This window comes from Onychomys torridus, chromosome 14 (genome assembly GCF_903995425.1).
Source record: "Onychomys torridus chromosome 14, mOncTor1.1, whole genome shotgun sequence".
Lineage (NCBI taxonomy): Eukaryota > Metazoa > Chordata > Mammalia > Rodentia > Cricetidae > Onychomys > Onychomys torridus.
In genome coordinates, this window is record NC_050456.1 from 47,200,970 (window position 1) to 47,219,201 (window position 18,232).

The 18,232-nt window shown below is 37.9% G+C and overlaps 1 protein-coding gene across 21 annotated transcripts in view; it reads left to right on the plus strand.

The window, feature by feature from the left end:
* Gphn (gephyrin) overlaps positions 1-18,232 on the plus strand; it is a 396,859-nt gene that overhangs the window by 369,850 nt on the left and 8,777 nt on the right. For all 21 annotated transcript variants that reach the window (XM_036205531.1, XM_036205519.1, XM_036205528.1 and 18 more), the window contains 2 exons: positions 6,985-7,058; positions 12,058-12,122. In XM_036205531.1, the coding sequence (XP_036061424.1) occupies positions 6,985-7,058; positions 12,058-12,122 (139 nt within the window). The remainder of the gene's footprint in view (positions 1-6,984; positions 7,059-12,057; positions 12,123-18,232) is intronic.

An 18,232-nucleotide genomic window follows, 5' to 3' on the forward strand; every position in this document is an offset into this window, starting at 1 on the left:
TTTGCCAAGGTGAAGATAAACTCCATATGAAGTGTCTTCAATGCCCATCTTCCTCTCTGAAGTAAAATGGTGCTGCCTGGAGCAGACATGTCTCACTGTCCAGAAAGTCTAAATTTTAAAAGTATTTTAAATGCCATATTCTGTAGGTCTTTGAAGTATTTGAAGATTACCTATCTATCTGAAATATCTCTATGTATACCTAGAAGACTTAACATGGCTACGAGTATGATTATCATAGATGACTAATTATTAATATATTTTTAATTATCCATTACAATTTAAATGAGCTATACAAACATAATACCTTAAACATGAGTAGAAATATGCACATAGTATAACAAAATTAACTTTAAGTTTGTATCAATAGACTAAAATCTATACCAATGTAAAACATTTTAAATGAGTTGTTGCTCTTTAGAAGTAAGTTCATAAATCTACCCTTTCTTCCTATCATATCTATATCATATCCCCTTGTTATCTTTAGAAAAAGATTGTATTTATAATTAACCTGTTTTAAATAAAATAGTGGTTTTTCTCTGTCCCACACCAGAGGGCTCTTTTGATTTGGGACATAAGAATCTCTTAACCTTTTTTTTTTTAGCAATATGTCTGGGTTTAGAGAAGGAGTGAGCCAATTCCATCTCCAAAACCAGTTGGGAATTTGGGCGTAGTTTCTCTTACTACTTCCTGCTGGAGGGGGGCGCTGTATCTTATGGGGACACAAAGAAAATTTTAGGATTATAGAGTAGTCCATTAGGGTGAACCTCTGAGCCAGTTGCCTTGAAACCATTCTGTATGTCAGATCATCTGGGCCATGGTGTCATCGGAGACCTTTCAGGTGGTCTTGGCTGATCAAACCTGATGTATCTTAATCTGGAACAAATCCACAGCCTGTGGCTTTCTGTGGAAACAAAAGCAGAGACTCCTTTCCAAAGCAACATATCCTTATATCCAAATTTTGAAGTCAAGGTACCTTTAAAATTTACATATTTATTTAACTCAACAGCTTTTACGATCAAATCTTTTTCTGTGGTTAAAAATCCCAAAGACAAGACAAACCAGATTCTCTGTGTAATATCCATCTTTGTAAGATTGAAATGCCACTGTGGCTGCTGGCTCCACCCACCTCAGCTTTTCAACATGGTGGTGGAACAGTTTACCACCAGCTCTGGGTCTGGAGCCATGTGTACCATCAACTATCAGAAGCAGTTCTATCAAAGCAGCACATAGCCCAGAAAACTTTTTTTTTTTTAACTAGCAAAGGCTAAATCCACCATACAACAGAGTAAAGTGCTGCTTGTAGACTCCTCATTCCCACCACACTGCAGGTCAGACGCACACGCCAGGAACCCGCCATAGTAGCTCAAACCGGCAGGCTGCCGCTAACTTGAGAAAGACAACTAGGAAGCTGTTTTGAGCTCCATCTTAGAATCTTTTTTCTCAGGTTTTAGGTGGAAATTCTTGCCAATACGTTGGACGCCATTTGTAGTTATCTTAACCTTTTCTTTTATTTTTTTTTTATTTTTTTATTTTATTTATTTTTTTTTATTGCTTATAAACTGTATGGCCGTGGCAGGCTGCTTGTTATCTACTTCTTCTATCTTAAATTAACCCATTTCTGCTAATCTATACTTTGCCACATGGCTTGTGGCTTACCAGTGTCTTTACATGTTGCTTCTCATGGCGGCAGCTGGCAGTGTCTCTCCCCAGCCTTCTACATCCCAGAATTCTCTTCTCTCTTGTCCCGCCTATACTTCCTGCCTGGCCACTGGTCAATCAGAACTTTGTTTACACAGAGCGATATCCACAGCATGGACTACTCTATAATCCTAAAATTTTCTTTGTGTCCCCATAAGATACAGCGCCCCCCTCCAGCAGGAAGTAGTAAGAGAAACTACGCCCAAATTCCCAACTGGCTTTGGAGATGGAATTGGCTCACTCCTTCTCTAAACCCAGACATATTGCTAAAAAAAAAAAAAAAAAAAAGACAATTACTAGTTTTAAATATTTTACATTCAATTGGATTGTTTTATATTGTATACAAATTATTATTATTGAGATTGAGATTGTTAGAATATACCATATACGTATTTCTAATCTTGTTCGAGATATTGTATTTATACCATTCATTTAACAATGTAATTGTAATTTGCTAATCCTTGAATGTTAGTATTACCAACTATTAGGATATATAGAAATGAAAATTAGTGGTTAGACATTACAATTGAACTTGTAGTCATATTAGGTGTGTTGTCAAGATCAAACAGATATATTTTAGATAGACAGGTCATCTTCAAACCCTTCAGAGATCTACAGAATATGGCATTTAAAATGTTTTAATAACTTAAGAATTTTTCTTTTTTGCTATGACTATGAGACATGACGGCTCCTGGCAGTACCAATCTACTTCAGAGAAAATATGGGCATTGAAGAAACTGCATATGGAACTAACTTTCATTGTTGCAAAAGTCAGCCACTGGCCAAACAGCATTTTATTTGTACAGAGCGATATCCACAGCAGGAGATCTCCATTTCCCCTTCCCTGGGAGATCCATGCATCCCCCCCTCCCTTAGGCCCTCCTTGCTACCTAACCTCTTGTGGGTATGTGGACTGTAGTATGGTTATTCTTTACTTTACAGTTAATATCCACTTATGAGTGAGTACATACCATGTTTGTCTTTCTGAGTCTGTGTTACCTCACTCAGGATAACTTTTTATGGTTCCATCCATTTGCTTTCAGATTTCCTGATGTCATTGTTTTTTATAGCTGTGTAGTACTCCATTGTGTATATGTACCACATTTTCATTGTCCATTCTTCAGTTGAGGGACATATAGGTTGTTCCAGGTTCTGGCTATTATGAATAAAGCTGCTATCATAGTTAATAAGCAAGTTTTCTTGTGGTAGGATGTAGTGTCCTTTGGGTACATGCCCAAGAATGGTATCACTGGGTCTTGAAATAGATCAATTCCCAATTGTCTGAAAAGCCGCCATACTGATTTCCAAAGTGGCTGTACACATTTGCACTCCCACCAGCAGTGGAGGAGAGTTCCCCTTGCTCCACATCCTCTCCACTATCAGCTTTCACTTGTGTTTTTTATCTTAGCCATTCTGATGGGTGTAAAATAGTGTCTCAGAATCATTCTGATTTGCATTTCCTTGATGGCTAAGGATGATGGAACATTTCTTTAAGTATTTCTCAGCCACTTGAGATTCTTCTGTTGAGAATTCTCTGTTTAGGTCACTACCCCATTTTTTAATTGGATTATTTGGTTTTTGATGTCTAGTTTCTTGAGTTCTTTATATATTTTAGAGACAGCCCTCTGTCAGATGTAGGGTTGGTGAAGATGTTTTCCCATTCTGTAGGCTACCATTTTGTTCTATTGATGGTGTGCTTTGCCTTACAGAAGCTTTTCAGTTTCAGGATGTCCCATTTATTAATTGTCAATCTCAGTGTCTATGCTACTGGTGTTCTGTTCAAGAAGTTGTCTCCTGTGCCTGTGTGTTAAGACTTGCTTTGTGACCAAGTATGTGGTCAACTTTGGAAAAGGTTCCATGAGGTACAAAGAAGAACATATATTCTTTGGTGTTTGGATAAAAAGTTCTATAGATCTGTTAGGTCCATTTGAGTCATAACATCTGTTAGCTCCATTATTTCTCTGTTTAGTTTATGTCTGGGTGACCTGTCCATTGGAGTGAATGGGGTATTGAAGTCTCCCACTATTAATGTGTGTATTTCAGTATGTGATTTAAGCTTTAGTAATGTTTCTTTTACAAATATGGGTGCCCTTGTCTTGGGAGCATACATGTTCAGAATTGAGACATCATCTTGGTGGATTTTTCTTTTGATAAATATGAACTGCCCTCCATCTCCTATGATTAATTTTAGTTTGAAGTCTATTTTGTTAGATACTAGGATAGCTAAACAGCTTGCTTCTTCAGTCCATTTGATTGGAAAATATTTTTCCAAACCTTTACTCTGAGTTAGTACTGTCTTTGAAGTTGAGGTGTGTTTCTTGTATGTAACAGAAGGATGGATCTTGTTTTCTTTCTTTCCTTTTTTCTTTTCTTTTTTATTTATTTATTATGTATACATTGCAGAACACCAGAAGAGGGCACCAGATCTCATTACAAATGGTTGTGAGCCACCAAGTGGTTGCTGGGAATTGAACTCAGGACCTCTGGAAGAACAATCAGTCCTCTTAACCTCTGAGCCATCTTGCCAGCCTGTATCTTGTTTTCTTATCTGTTCTGTTAGCCTGTGTCTTTTTATCGGTGACTAGAGTCCATTGATATTGAGAGCTATTAGTGACTGGTGATTGTTAATTCCTGTTATTTTTTGGTGGTGGTGGTAGTGTTTATGTTGTCCCCCTATTTTCTAAATTTAACCAAAATTCAGCTTCCCCTCCTGACAAGAAAAAACAAAGGACAGATATTCTTTTTGCCCTTCTTTATGCAACTCATAAGTGATAATTACAGTGAAAAATATATATACCTATGTATGATTTTAGATGACTAAGTATTTTGCACATAGTGCAAACCCTGTATCTTAACCCTCAGATTAAGAATTATAATATCACTAAGTTTGTATGTCTATGTCATAGTAATGACTTGAAAAATTATAGTGCAGTCATAACAGTTTTATCAAAATTCGAATTTTCCTCTTTTTTGAGGCAAGGTTTCATGTAGCCCAGGCTAGCATTGAACTTGCTACAAAGCTAAGGATGACCTTGGATTTCTGGTCCTTCTGCTTCCAACGCAAGAGTGAGACAGACAGATACCATGCCTTGGCTTTAAAATTCTTATTTTCTAGGAGCTAGACTACTTATGTCAAAACTATTCAAAAAACAAGCCAGAGATTTCCAGGAGCTCTGCTAATCAAAAGTAGAATAACTACAAAGAAACCACACCTGGGTAATCCTGGCAAAGCTACTGATCCAGTGATAATGAGCAATGTCACCAGAGCACTTGACCTCAAAAGGAAAAATAAAACTAACAGGAATTATTTAAACATAAATAATAGAACCCAGAAAACAATAAAATAGCAATAGCATTTCCAAAGTTCAAAAGAGTGTACTGCCAACAGAGAACTTAAATCCAGAAAAATATCCCTTTGAAAATTAAAGGAGAGAGGTGCCTAGTTGTGAAGTCTGGGAGACAAGGGAGTATGAAAGAGTGCCAGAAGACACAGGACTCTTGGGTGTGACATTCGTTAATAAAAATCAAGGTTTTAGCCTAAAAACCAAGAATATGCTGAAGTATTGGAAAGTGGGTTGGAGCTGGGTGGTGGTGACCCACACCTTTAATCTCAGCACTCAGAAGGCAGAAGTGGATCTCTGAGTTCAAGGCCAGCCTGATCTACAGAGCAAGTTTTAGGACAGCAAGGGCTACACAGAGAAACCCTGTCTCGAGACACTACCCCCTAAAAAAAAAATGGGAAAAAGAAGACAGAAGGTGAGATGGTCTGACACATCTCAAAGGATCTCACTCTTGCAGGGATGAGTATAGGACATCAGTGGAGTATGGTCGACCTACCAGGATTCAACTGATTCAACTTCCTCCAGAAACCATCAGTTGTCCATAGTTTCTCAGTTAGGGGTAGGCTCATGTATCCACCCCTACTCTGTGATAGACTGTTGATTGGCTTGATCTTAAGAGCTCAAGTTTTATTCAGGCTACCACAACTCTTGTGAGTTCATGAGTACATTAGTCCTGTCATGTGCAGAAGACACTGTATCACTTCTGTCCTTCCTGAACTATGGTTCTTACAGTCTTTCCACCCCCACTTCTGCAATGGTTCCTGAGCCTTAAGAAGGGGTTGTGGGACTGGGGATTTAGCTCAGTGGTAGAGCACTTGCCTCAAGCGAAAGGCCCTGGGTTCAATCCTCAGCTCAAAAAATAAAAAAAAAGAAGAGGTTGTGATATAGATGGCCCATCTGTTGCTGGGCATTCCATTGACAATCCTATGCACTTTGACCAGTATTGAGTTTCTGTGTTAACCACTGTTCACTGCACAAAGAATCTCTTCTAATGAGGCCTGATAGTTGCACTAATCTGTGGATAATATGAAGTTAGAGGACAGTTTTATACTATATTCACTTAGCAGAATGATAATAGTAGGTTCACCATGGGGCCTGTAAGCTCCCAACCATAGGTTGTTACCCAGATTTATAATACCAGGAATGTGTTTCCTCCAGTGAGACATGGCTTAAATCTAATCAGAAAGTGGTTGGTTACATCTTAACATTTGTACTACTGTTGTAACCATAGGCATATCTTGCCACACCAAACATAACTTATTTTGTTTTGTTTGTTTTTCGAGACAAGGTTTTTCTGTGTAGCTTTGGAGCCTGTCCTAGAAATTACTCTGTAGACCAGGATGTCCTCAAACTCACAGAGATCCTCCTGCCTCTGCCTTCCAAGTGCTAGGCATGTGCCACCACTACCCAGCTCAAACATAACTTCTTAAGACTTCTTTATTTATGGTCTTTCTTGGTCATAAAATTTTATCTCAGTAACAAAAACCCAACCCATCAAGTAAAAATATTACTATGGTTATTCTAGTTATTATCTTGTTTCCTTTACTAGATTATAATTTTCTTTGTGTTTAAGTGTTACTGTCTAGCCTAAGCTGTCCTTGAACAAGTGATTCTCCTCCCTTCTCCTCTCAAGTGCTGGAGTTGCAGGTATTATGGCACCACCTCTGGCTCTACAATGTACCTTCTAGAGAGGCAAGAGAAATGTCACTTTTCTTTGTGTTATATCCCTTGAACCTCAACTAATACTCTACACACAAAAAGCACCCCAAAAATAATCATTAAATGAGCAAATGAATGAATGAGGAATGATTAGTAAAGCATATCAGCTTCATTAAAATTGCAAAGATATTCATTTCAATCATAAATCCATTTTATTTTCATTACTGTGTTAAAAGTCTGATACTAAAATGTTTGAAAATAAAGTGACTGTTTTTCGTATTTGCAGGACTATCTCAAGCAGGTGCTGGACATTGATCTTCATGCTCAGATCCATTTTGGCAGGGTTTTTATGAAGCCAGGGTATGAAAATGATTTTATCTAATATATTAAGTTATTTGGATTGCGTTAACTAATCAAGTTTTAAATGCTTTGTTTTTATATTTTTTTATTATGGGGTACCCATTTTAATAAAGAAAATGTTTTAGTACTAGGATCCTTTTCATGTGCAGTTTCAGTTTGAAAAGTTGATTTCATCTTATGAATCAATGAGTTTGGTATAAACAAAGCAAAGCAATTTTCTGACGTTTTAATTACCATGTCTAGTATCTTTCCCTCTCTTTCTCCATCACCTTAATTCTTTTTAAAAGTAGTTTAGCATTAAATTTCTCAAATATACAGGGAAGTAAAAGAACAATGAACCCAAACACATGCCCATTGCTGAAGTCAGGAACCACCAGCATGCATTTATATCTGCTTCATCAATTCCCCAACCTCTTTAGGGGGGAGGGAACTAGATTGTTTTAAAGCTAATTCTAGTCATCATGTCATTTTCTTAAATCAGAAGAATTAGAACTTTGAACTATATAAATACAATAATATTGTCTTATCTAACAAAATAAATAATTTTTCATATTATCTAATAGCCTAGTCAATATTGAAATATCCCAAATGTCAAGAGAAAGAGTGCTTTTTAATAATTGTTCTAATTCAGGATTCAAATAAAGTCCACTCTTTTTGCACTTAGTGATTAAATCTCTAACCTTTTGTTAATAGATTTGGGGTCTGTTGCGGGGGGATGGTGATGGTAATGGTGATCCTGGGGTATTTTGGTTTTGTTTTTTATTTGTGTCATTGACTTGTTGGAAAAACTATGTCACTTTTCCTGTCTAGAGATAGAATGATTCTTCCTTGGAAATCTGAACATGTTTTCTCTATCTGATACCAGTAGAGACCTAGGTCCAGACTCAATTGCTTCACATAACTACTTCATAAAGGTCTTTAACATTGCTTCCCATTCTTTCCAATAAGAAAATAAAATAACCATACAGGAAGATTTTCACATTTCCTAAAAGCTAATAACTCTCAAGAGCTGATGGGAGAAGGTCCTATAAACTGTGAATCCTCTAAGAATGCCCATTAGCAGTGTTAATAAACACATTTGGTCTTCAAGCAGGAAAGCTGCCCTCTTAGATCCCCAGTACTCAGCACCTTTGAGTCCCTTTTCACACCTCAGGGTATGGAAGAGTTTGTTGGCATATGTCCAGGGTGTCACAGAAAACAGTAATGATGCTTTTGGCTCAGGATACCTTGATAGAGACTCATATGAACCATGAAAAGGAGTGGTGTGGGAGCTTAACATTGTTGTTAAGTAAACTGTGGGAAATAAAGCACATTTTTGAACCCAGTTCCCCAAAGTCAAATATCAGCCTGCTCTCGCAACATCCCAAAGGGGATTAGGCTTTACCTTCATAATTTAACCTCATTTACTACAAAGTTAGGATTAGTCCTAAAGGGGCTAGACAAATGGTTCGGCCATTAAGGACACATGCTGTTCTTGCAGAGGACCTTGGGTTCCCAACACCTACATGGCAGTTCACAACCATCTATGACTCTGGTTCAAGGAGAATCAGCACCTTTTTCTGGCCTCTGCAGACAAAGGCATGCACGTGGTGAACAGACATATATGCAAGCAAAACACTCATACACATAAAATACAATAAATTTTTAAAAAGATTAACCCTATGGTGTTCTCCTCAATTTTATAGGATTCTTGGCAGTATATTTCTGTACATGGCTATTGACTATATCCCCAATCTGTATATTGCTGGAAAACCCCCTTTGTTATTGAAACTGTGATATTTGGACCCTTCCACTAAAAATAACATTTTGGGCTAGCAAGCTAGCTTAGTAGGTAAAAGCACTTGCCAACAAGCCTGATGACCAGAATTCAGTCACCAGAATCCATGTGGCAGAAGGGAAGAGAAAGAATTGAGTCCTGCAGCTGTCCTCTGACTTACACATGCATGCTGACACAGGCACAAAACAAGTAAACACCAGCCTATCATATGCTAGTGTTGTATGCTGAGCTTTCCCTGTCCCTTGGACAGCAGTGATTTGATTAGAGCACAGAAGACATTCCAAAAGCATGTCAGTGTGCTTCTCACTGATCTCAAACATAGATTTGGTTTTTGCCTTTATAGGGAAAGAAACTGATATAACTTGTTTTCAGATGTGGAAAATTATCTGTGATGTCTGTAGTGTTAAACACAGCTTGTAGTGGTGATTTTTGTACTCTTTAGTTCATTGTTTACAACTCTCCACTTTAGGAGTGCTTCAGTTCCTCAGGCGGCTTCTCCTCTAAAATCCTTTCACTTTGGGACCTCAATCAGTAGATCAATTCTGTTCAGTCTGATTTCAGAATAATCAATATGTGCTGGATTCCAACACACTTCCAGCAACAAGATCCTTGTGATAGTAAAGGCTGAGGGTAAAATGATCTGTTGTAAATACGGATCTTAAGTGAGTACCTTTGGAGAAATTACCTCTTTAGGGTGTAAAAGAAAATTTAAAGTGCCCTTATACTTGATATAATTGTCTTTAAATACAATTATCCATGAGCTGCTTTGCTACAACAGAGTGGCTTGGAAATTTAAGTGGTCTTCCTTTAGCTGGCCAGAATCTTCTACTTACCTAAATGTAAGAAGAACTTGTAAGTATTTTGTTCTACTTGCTGGTGGAACAAAAAGAAACAGAAAATCAAGTAAGTTAGATTTGCCCTTTCCACATACAGCACCTTCCAAATATAATTATGTCTTTGGTTTCAAAGACAAAGATGCTCAGGCAACTGGGGAGATGCCTCAGTCAGTAAAGAGCTTGCCACACAGCATGGCGACCTGAGCTGAGATTCTCAGCACATCATCATATGTGGACAGGAAGCAGAGACAGGAGGACGCCAGCCAGTGAGCTACAGGTTAGTGAGAGCCTGCCTCAAAATCTAGCGCGCGCGCACACACACACACACACACACACACACACGCATGCAAGGGGTAGTAGGGAGGGAGGGAGAGATTGATCTTTGTTTCTGGGATCTTATTTTTGTCAAACAGTAATAATCACTGCTGAGTTGCCTACCTATAATCTAATCTTGTTCTAGTAAATAGCAAAGAATCAGGGAGTGAGGAAAAAAAAAAACAAAAAACAGAGGTCCCTATTATAGATTATTCCATGCTGACTTTTTCCAACATGAACCTTAAAGTTAAAATGACATTGGTTCAAAATCTTTATTTTTACAAAATCTTAGTAGCTGAGTAACTTTTAATATCTCTTAGTTTCGGTTTTTCTCATCTACCAGATACTATGACAAATGTCATCTTTTGCTATTGCTGTGAGACTTACTTAAATGAAATAATGAGTGTGGTACATAAATGTTACCCTTAAACAATAATAATTGATCCTGTCATTATTGATGATAGAACTCTACAAGTATGGAAGAACAGAAGTGAGAAGCACAGGAACATAGCAACTTGAAATTACACTTTATAAAACAACCCAGTGTCCTTATGATCAGAATCTGACATCACTGTATTATAACAGATAATGTAGCTATAATTTATCCAGAGTACACTGTTACGATTTTATAGTAACAGTAATGAGTAAATGAGCTGGGCTTTTTTGTTGGTTTTTTTCTTTGGTTTTTTTGTTTTGTTTTGTTTTGGTTTTTTTGGTTGGTTGGTTGGTTGGTTGGTTTTTTTTGTTTGTTTGTTTTGGTTTTAATTTTTGGTCTTTTGAGACAGAGTTTCACTGTGTAACAGCCCTGGCTGTCCTGGAACTCACTTTGTAGACCAGGCTGGCCTCAAACTAAGAGATCTACCTGCTTCTGCCTCCTGGGTGCTGGGCTTAAAGGTGTGCACCACCAGTGCCTGACTGAATGATCTGTTTTTAAAGATCAACCCCAGAAGCCAATGAGATAAAGGCACTTGCTACCCAGGCTGATAACCTAAGTTTGATCCCCAGTACCCATATGGGTGAAGAAGAGAATGCACTCCCACAAGTGGTCTTCTGACCTCCACACATTAGTTGTGACACACAGACTCCCACAGTAAATAAGTTTAAAAAAATTTTTTAAGATCAACCTATAAAATTGGCCCAAAAAATAAAACCATAATTTAGTGCTTAAAATAACTAATTTTTTACTCTTGGGAAGTTTTAATGTTCCCTGAAAAGTTTGCATGACTCAGGTTGGATTAATATTTAATAGCCAAAATTTTATGTGACAATAGGGGGGAAAATATCACTATTCTCAACTGCCTACTCCATTCCACGCACCCTTCTTGCATTTCCCAGGAAAGTTGATGTCAGAATCTTGAGAAAGATTGCTTTAGCTTTGTTCTAGCCATGGAGTTTTGTTTATTTATAGTACAAAAGCATCTTTGATAAGTAGGAAGTTTTTTAATGGTTATTGCTGAGTGTCATCTCTAAAAGATAAGAGGGTCTGTAGAGACACCTCCATGGTAAAAACACTGGCTGCTCTTGCAGGGGAATCGGGTTTAGTTGCCAACACCCACATGGTGGCTCACAGCCATCTGTATTTTCAGTTCCAGAGGAACCAATGCGCCTCAGTCATTGCATGCATGTGGTGCACATACATAGATACCTACAGCAAAATACTCATACACAAAAATACAATAGTAGATCTTTAAAAAATAATTAAGATCAGAGATAATTCATCTTGAACAAAGATCAGTCTTGTGATAGAGGATTGTTTTAAATCTCCAACAAAAACACTATCAACATCATTGAGTGGAGGGATGGGGACATTTGAAAACATCAGAATTTGGAATATGTTCCTATGTCTCTGAGAATAAGAAAGAAAATGTAAGATACGGAAAATTGGGAAGTTTGAATTCTTGAAACAGATGGTACTAAAGCAATTGACTTCAGAGTAGAAAGGTTTAAAGGCAAGTCAACAAAAGAGTTTTATATGGTAAGTGAATCACTCAGCAAGAAAATTAAAGCACTCAAGATTTACCTCTTCCATTACTTAGCTATCACAAACAAGTATACTCTTTTTTGTTTCTAGCTTGCCAACAACATTTGCGACTTTGGATATTGATGGTGTAAGAAAAATTATTTTTGCACTACCAGGTAAGAATCATTAAAATTATTTTCTCCATTTTCTAGAAAAATGACCAAAAAAAATTTAGGCTTCTCAGATGGCCAGTCTCTAATCAGCATCACTTGATTTATATTGCGAATAGCCTTACTAATTGGCAAGTAACTTACCTTCTCTGAGGCTAGTTTTTCACCTATAGAACCTAATCAGACCAGAACATTCTTCCAGAACACAGTCCTTAGCCTAAGATGATATGCAAATAAGTGGGCAGTCCAATTCAATCTCACAACTAGAAGTATGTCAAACATGAAACTACTAGATCACATGTAGCCAGATATGGCAACATATGTTAATTGCAGCACTCAGGTGGCTGAGACAGGAAGATCAAGAAATGAGGCCAGCCTGGGCTACATAGCAAGACCTTGCCTGGATGCAAACAAGCACAACTGTGCTTCTGGTCTTGAAATGGTTAGGGCCTGGAGAAAGGAGGCAGAGCTGCTGATCCTGGTACACCTCAGCCAAGCATTCACATGTCACCAGTCTGACGTCAGCATCGCCACCTGACTCCCACTCAGGCAGAAACTTGAATGTTCAGACTGTAGAAGAACCAAGGTGGTCCAATTTCTAAGAACTTACTAATTCAGTTTTTATTACTTTCAGCCATGTATCTAAAGTCTTTATGAATCTAAACAAATTTTAAATCGGTTTAGAACTTATGTTTAATTGTTATTTTTTAAAACTGTCCTTTAATTATACCTGTAATTCCAACTCTAGTGAGGCTGATGCAGGAAGATCACCACTGGTTCAAAACCAGCTTTGGCTATAAAGACCTAGGCCTAAAAAATAAAATCCTATAATAGTTCTGCTCAAGACCCCATTTTGTTAACACCAATTCTTCAGAAAAGTAACTACTTATCCTTTCAGACTCACAAATTTCATGGGATTCAGAGATTTATTTGCTTTTTATATTCAGTGACTCTCAGAATTATATTTAAAAAAAGAAGCAGGCAAAAGAATTTCAAGTCTTAACATTTTAAACCCTATCCATAAGCATAAAAATAGACTTGTATCATACAGAAAATATTAAGATATAGTATAATCTTGATTGGTAAGTGGGTTACTGAAGAAATGCAGTCTCAAAATCTAGTGAAACTGAAAAACATAACTTCTTGTGTGTGTGTGTGTGTGTGTGTGTGTGTGTGTGTGTGTGTGTGTGTCTGTGTATTTAAGATATGGTTTCTCTGTGTAACAGTCCTGGCTGTCCTGAAACTCACAGAAATCCACTTGACTCTTCCCCACAAGTGCTGGGATTAAGGAGTGCACCACCACCACCCAGTGAAAATGTAACTTTAAAGACCTTCAGAATACAACAAGGGCACCTCTGAGAAGGTTGTTTATCTAAGTGCTTAAATTAAATATATATTTAATTTAAAGTGGTTTCAAATAAGGATCTTAATGATATTTCTCAAGGCCTTAGGATAAGAACAAACCAGACCCAGAATCAAGATTAAAAAATATACAAAGAAATAATCAACTTTAAAACAAAAAACTGATACTTTGAAAATACAAATATAGTTTTCAAACTCTTAGCCAACTAACCAGAAAAAAGGAAAACCCAAAATAATTCAAGTCTGACTGAAAACAAATGCTGGTGAAATCTGGAGGACCACTAAGGAGTGGAATGAAAACTTGCGTTCTAGTGACTATCTGACTAGATACAGAAAAGGCCTTTAACAAAGGCCCAGCCACCGTGAGAAAAGCTATAAAGAAAGACGTATGAAGGAAAATGTCAGCATGTGATAGTTCTACAACCAACATTATGCTAAAAGAGATAAAGCTGAAGTCATGTCCTTAAATCCAGAATGAGGCAAGATATCCACTCTTGCTCATTATGGTGCTTAGAAGTTTGCCCCAGAGCAGAGGCAAGAGAAATAAAGAAAAGTGGTACAGAATGGAAAGAAGGAAATCAAAGTATCCTGGTTTACAGATGATATGAACTTACACTTAAAAGACCCTGAAGGCTCCACCTGAAAACTCTTCAACCTGGTAAATTCAGCAAAGTGGGATACAAAGATCTATACTTTTTGTGTATTGTAATGAACGTGCTGGGAAAGAAATCAGAAGGGAAAAAAAATTCACAATTGTTTCCACAAATAAAAATAAAACAAAAACTAAGAATAAGCCTAGCTGAAACAATGAAAGACCTCCACAATGAAAACTTTGGAATGTAGATGTAACTGTCTTGTTAAATAAGAAACACAGAACCGATTGCAGAGTTAAAAACCACGAGGTCAGAGCAAGAGCGGAAAACCTTACCCTTCACTGCTTCTGCGGTTCCTCCTCTCCGCAAGAGACCTACTTCTGTGCGTCCTGTCTATTTAAAGACTTTCTGTTCTGTTTTCTCATTGGTTGTAAACCCAGCCACATGACCTCCTCATCACTGTCTGTTTGTGTGTCTGCCATGCTGGCTGTGTCCTTGAACACACAGAGATCTACCTAGCTCTGCCTCCCAAGTGCTGGGATTAAAGGCATGCACCACCACTGCCCAGCTTCTGCTCTGGCTTGCTCTGACCTCAAGGCAACTTTATTAACATACAAATAAAATCATATTTCAATACAAATAAAATATCACTATATTTCCCCTTTTTTATTTTAATAAAAAGAAAAAAAGGAAAAAAGTCATGATTAATATAAGAAAAACTATATACAAAAGTATAATAACTATACAGACCATATATACAAACAATAAATACCTAAACAATGTTTAGTCCATTTGCATTTGACAAATTTAGAGAAAATAATTTCATTATCCTATTTTGGTAAGTACAAAATATACCTGATTTACTTTTTATCCTAACTTAAATTATTAACGGAACTGTCTTATAACATCTTTCAAATTTATACATTTATAGCTCTTAGTGAGTTTTTTTGAAATCCTTAACAGAGATAATTATAACTATAACTAACTGATCTTTAACTCCCTCAGAGACCCAAGAAGGAAATAATACTACCTAATAAAAAATAAAAACAGGAAGTGCATGCAAGCAGCTTCCAAAAAAAAAAAAAAATGTGGGTTGACAGAAACAGCCAGCTGCCTGGACAGTCACCTGAGGTTTCTCTGCAGTGTTGGGGCATCATCTTCAGCCTATAGGCTTATCGTACTCTTTTGTGAACTAGGATGTTTGAACTCACATTTGGTGAGAGCAGTCCATGTACCAGAAACACCTAAATTCCATTAGTGTCATGTCATGATTCAGGATTTTAAATTCTGGAAATTATTGATGTTTTTTCTTCAATTCAGCTGTCCAGTTTTCTTAGATGTGTATATGTGGCTTCATCTCGGCATCCCGTTGTTCTCCACATCCCTCTATTAAATACCAGTCTACTATTGAGAGGGGTGAGCTTAGTTATTCTTCAAGAATAACTGTTTCATCTGCTGTTCCATTGCACATCAGAAGCCATCGGCCCACTCCCTGTTCATCTGCCTTCGAAGAAAAGGGCACGGTACCTTTTACAGATTGCAAAGGTCACTCACTTCAGGGATGGTGCCATATTGTCCTGGCTTCAGAAGATGCCTTTTGTTAAAGCCACAACCACACTTGTTTTGACAAGAATCGGTAGTCCTTGGTTTCATGTCCTGTCTGTCCTGTTTGTCAGCAGTTGATTCAAGGATACTTTGTTGTCCAGTGGCTAACTTTTGTCATAATGAAAGTTAACTCCATATGCAGTTTCTTCAATGCCCATATTTTTTCTGAAGTAGATTGGTACTGTCAGGAGCCGACATATCTCATAGTCATAGCAAAAAAATTCCTAAGTTATTAAAACATTTTAAATGCTATATTCTGTAGATCTCTGAAGGGTTTGAAGATGACCTGTTTTGTCTATCTTAAATATATCTGTTTGATCTTGAAAACACACCTAATATGACTACAAGTTCAATTGTAATGTCTAACCACTAACTTTCATTTCTATATATGCCAATAGTTGGTAATACTAACATTTAAGGATTAGCAAACTGTATTACATTGTTAAATGGTATAAATACAATATCTCGAGCAAGATTAGAAATATGTGTATGGCATATTTTAACAATCTCAATTTTAATAATAATAATAATTTATATACAATATAAAACAATCCAATCCAATGTAAAGTATTTAAAACTAGTAATTGTCTTTTTCTTTTTTTTTTCTTTTTTCTTTTTTTTTTTAAACAAGCACCTTTTGCCTAACCTAACCCTTTTCCTAACCCTTAACAACAACTTGTAACCAACCCTCCTAAACAATGAAAACTATCCCAGACCCAAAACCCATAAAAAGACCAAAAAACCATGTAGCTAAGGTAGGTTGGGCCTGAGTCCTAAGCTGAGCTAGGCCTGGGTTAGGCCCGAGCTAGGCCCGAGCTAGGAACCGGGCCCGCCCAGGCGGGAAGCCGGACCCACTGCCAAGGCAAGTGGTTTTTTAATGAATTTTTGCCACGATGGGCGCCAAATGTAGATGTAACTGTCTTGTTAAATAAGAAACACAGAACCGATTGCAGAGTTAAAAACCACGAGGTCAGAGCAAGAGCGGAAAACCTTACCCTTCACTGCTTCTGCTGTTCTTCCTCTCCGCCAGAGACCTACCTCTGTAAATCCTGTCTATTTACAGACTTTCTGTTCTGTTTTCTCATTGGTTGTAAACCCAGCCACATGACCTCATCACTGCCTGTCTGTACAGACCTCCAGGTCTTCTATGGTTGGTATTGAGATTAAAGGCGTGTGTCTGCCATTCTGGCTGTGTCCTTGAACTCACAGAGATCTACCTAGCTCTGCCTCCCAAGTGCTGGGATTAAAGGCGTGCACTACCACCGCCCAGCTTCTGCTCTGGCTTGCTCTGACCTCAAGGCAATTTTATTAACATACAAATAAAATCATATTTCAATACAAATAAAATATCACTGTATTGGAACACCAGAGAAAGAAACTGAAGACAGTGGAAGGTAGAAAGACACCCCATATGGGGTTCATTGATTGGCAGATTCTGAAAATACCCGTGTTACGTACAATGACCAACACGTTTAATGCACTTTCACCAGCATTTCTTTTTCTTTTATTTGTTTGTTTGTTTGTTTGGTTGGTTGGTTGGTTGGTTGGTTTTTCGAGACAGGGTTTCTCTATGTAGCTTTGCACCTTTCCTGGAACTCACTCTGTAGCCCAGGCTGGCCTCGAACTCACAGAGATCCGCCTGCCTCGGCCTCCCAAGTGCTGGGGTAACAATTTCATCAGCATTGCAATGACATTCTTCATAGAATGTGAGAATGAGAGTACTAAAATTCAAATGGAAATAGAAACCCCAATACCCAAAACTATCCTGGAGATATCATGTTATACCTGATTTCACATTATAATACAAAGCCATAGTAAATAAAACAGCCTCATCCTGGCATCAAAAACAGACACACAAAGCTAGGAGAATGGCTTGGCAGTTTAAGCACTTGCCACATGATCAAGACCAGAGTTCAGATTCCCAAAACCCAGTAATTGCCACATAGATGTGGCAACTTGCCTGTAATTCCATCCTCAGAGGCAGAGACAAGATCTTCAGAGCATGCTAGCCATTGAGACTAGCCACATAACAAGCTCTGGTGTAGCAAGAATCTTACAGGTCTTATTAATAAGAACAAACCTGCCGGACGGTGGTCGCGCACACCTTTAATCCCAGCACTTGGGAGGCATGAGGCCAGCCTGGGCTACCAAATGAGTTCCAGGAAAGGCGCAAAGCTATACAGGGAAACCCTGTCTCTAAAAACCAAAAAAAAAAAAAAAAAGAACAAACCTGAGGCCAGTTATTGGGGTGAATGCTGGAAGATCAGAGACACAGAACAAGCCACAGCTTCCTCTCAGACTGGAAGCTTCTGAGACCTCATCCGAATGCTCTCAGCTGAACTGTGCTGCTCCAAAGCCTAAAAGCTTAACCAGCCAAATGCTTAACTAGCTAAATGCTTCTAGTTTCTGCCATCACTCCCTGGGATTAAAGGCTGGATTTCTGGGATTAAAGGTGTGTGTCACCACGCCTGGCTGTTTCTAATGTGGCCTTGAACTCAGAGATCCAGAGGTATTTCTGTCTTGGAATGCTAAAATTAAAGGCGTGTGCTACCACTG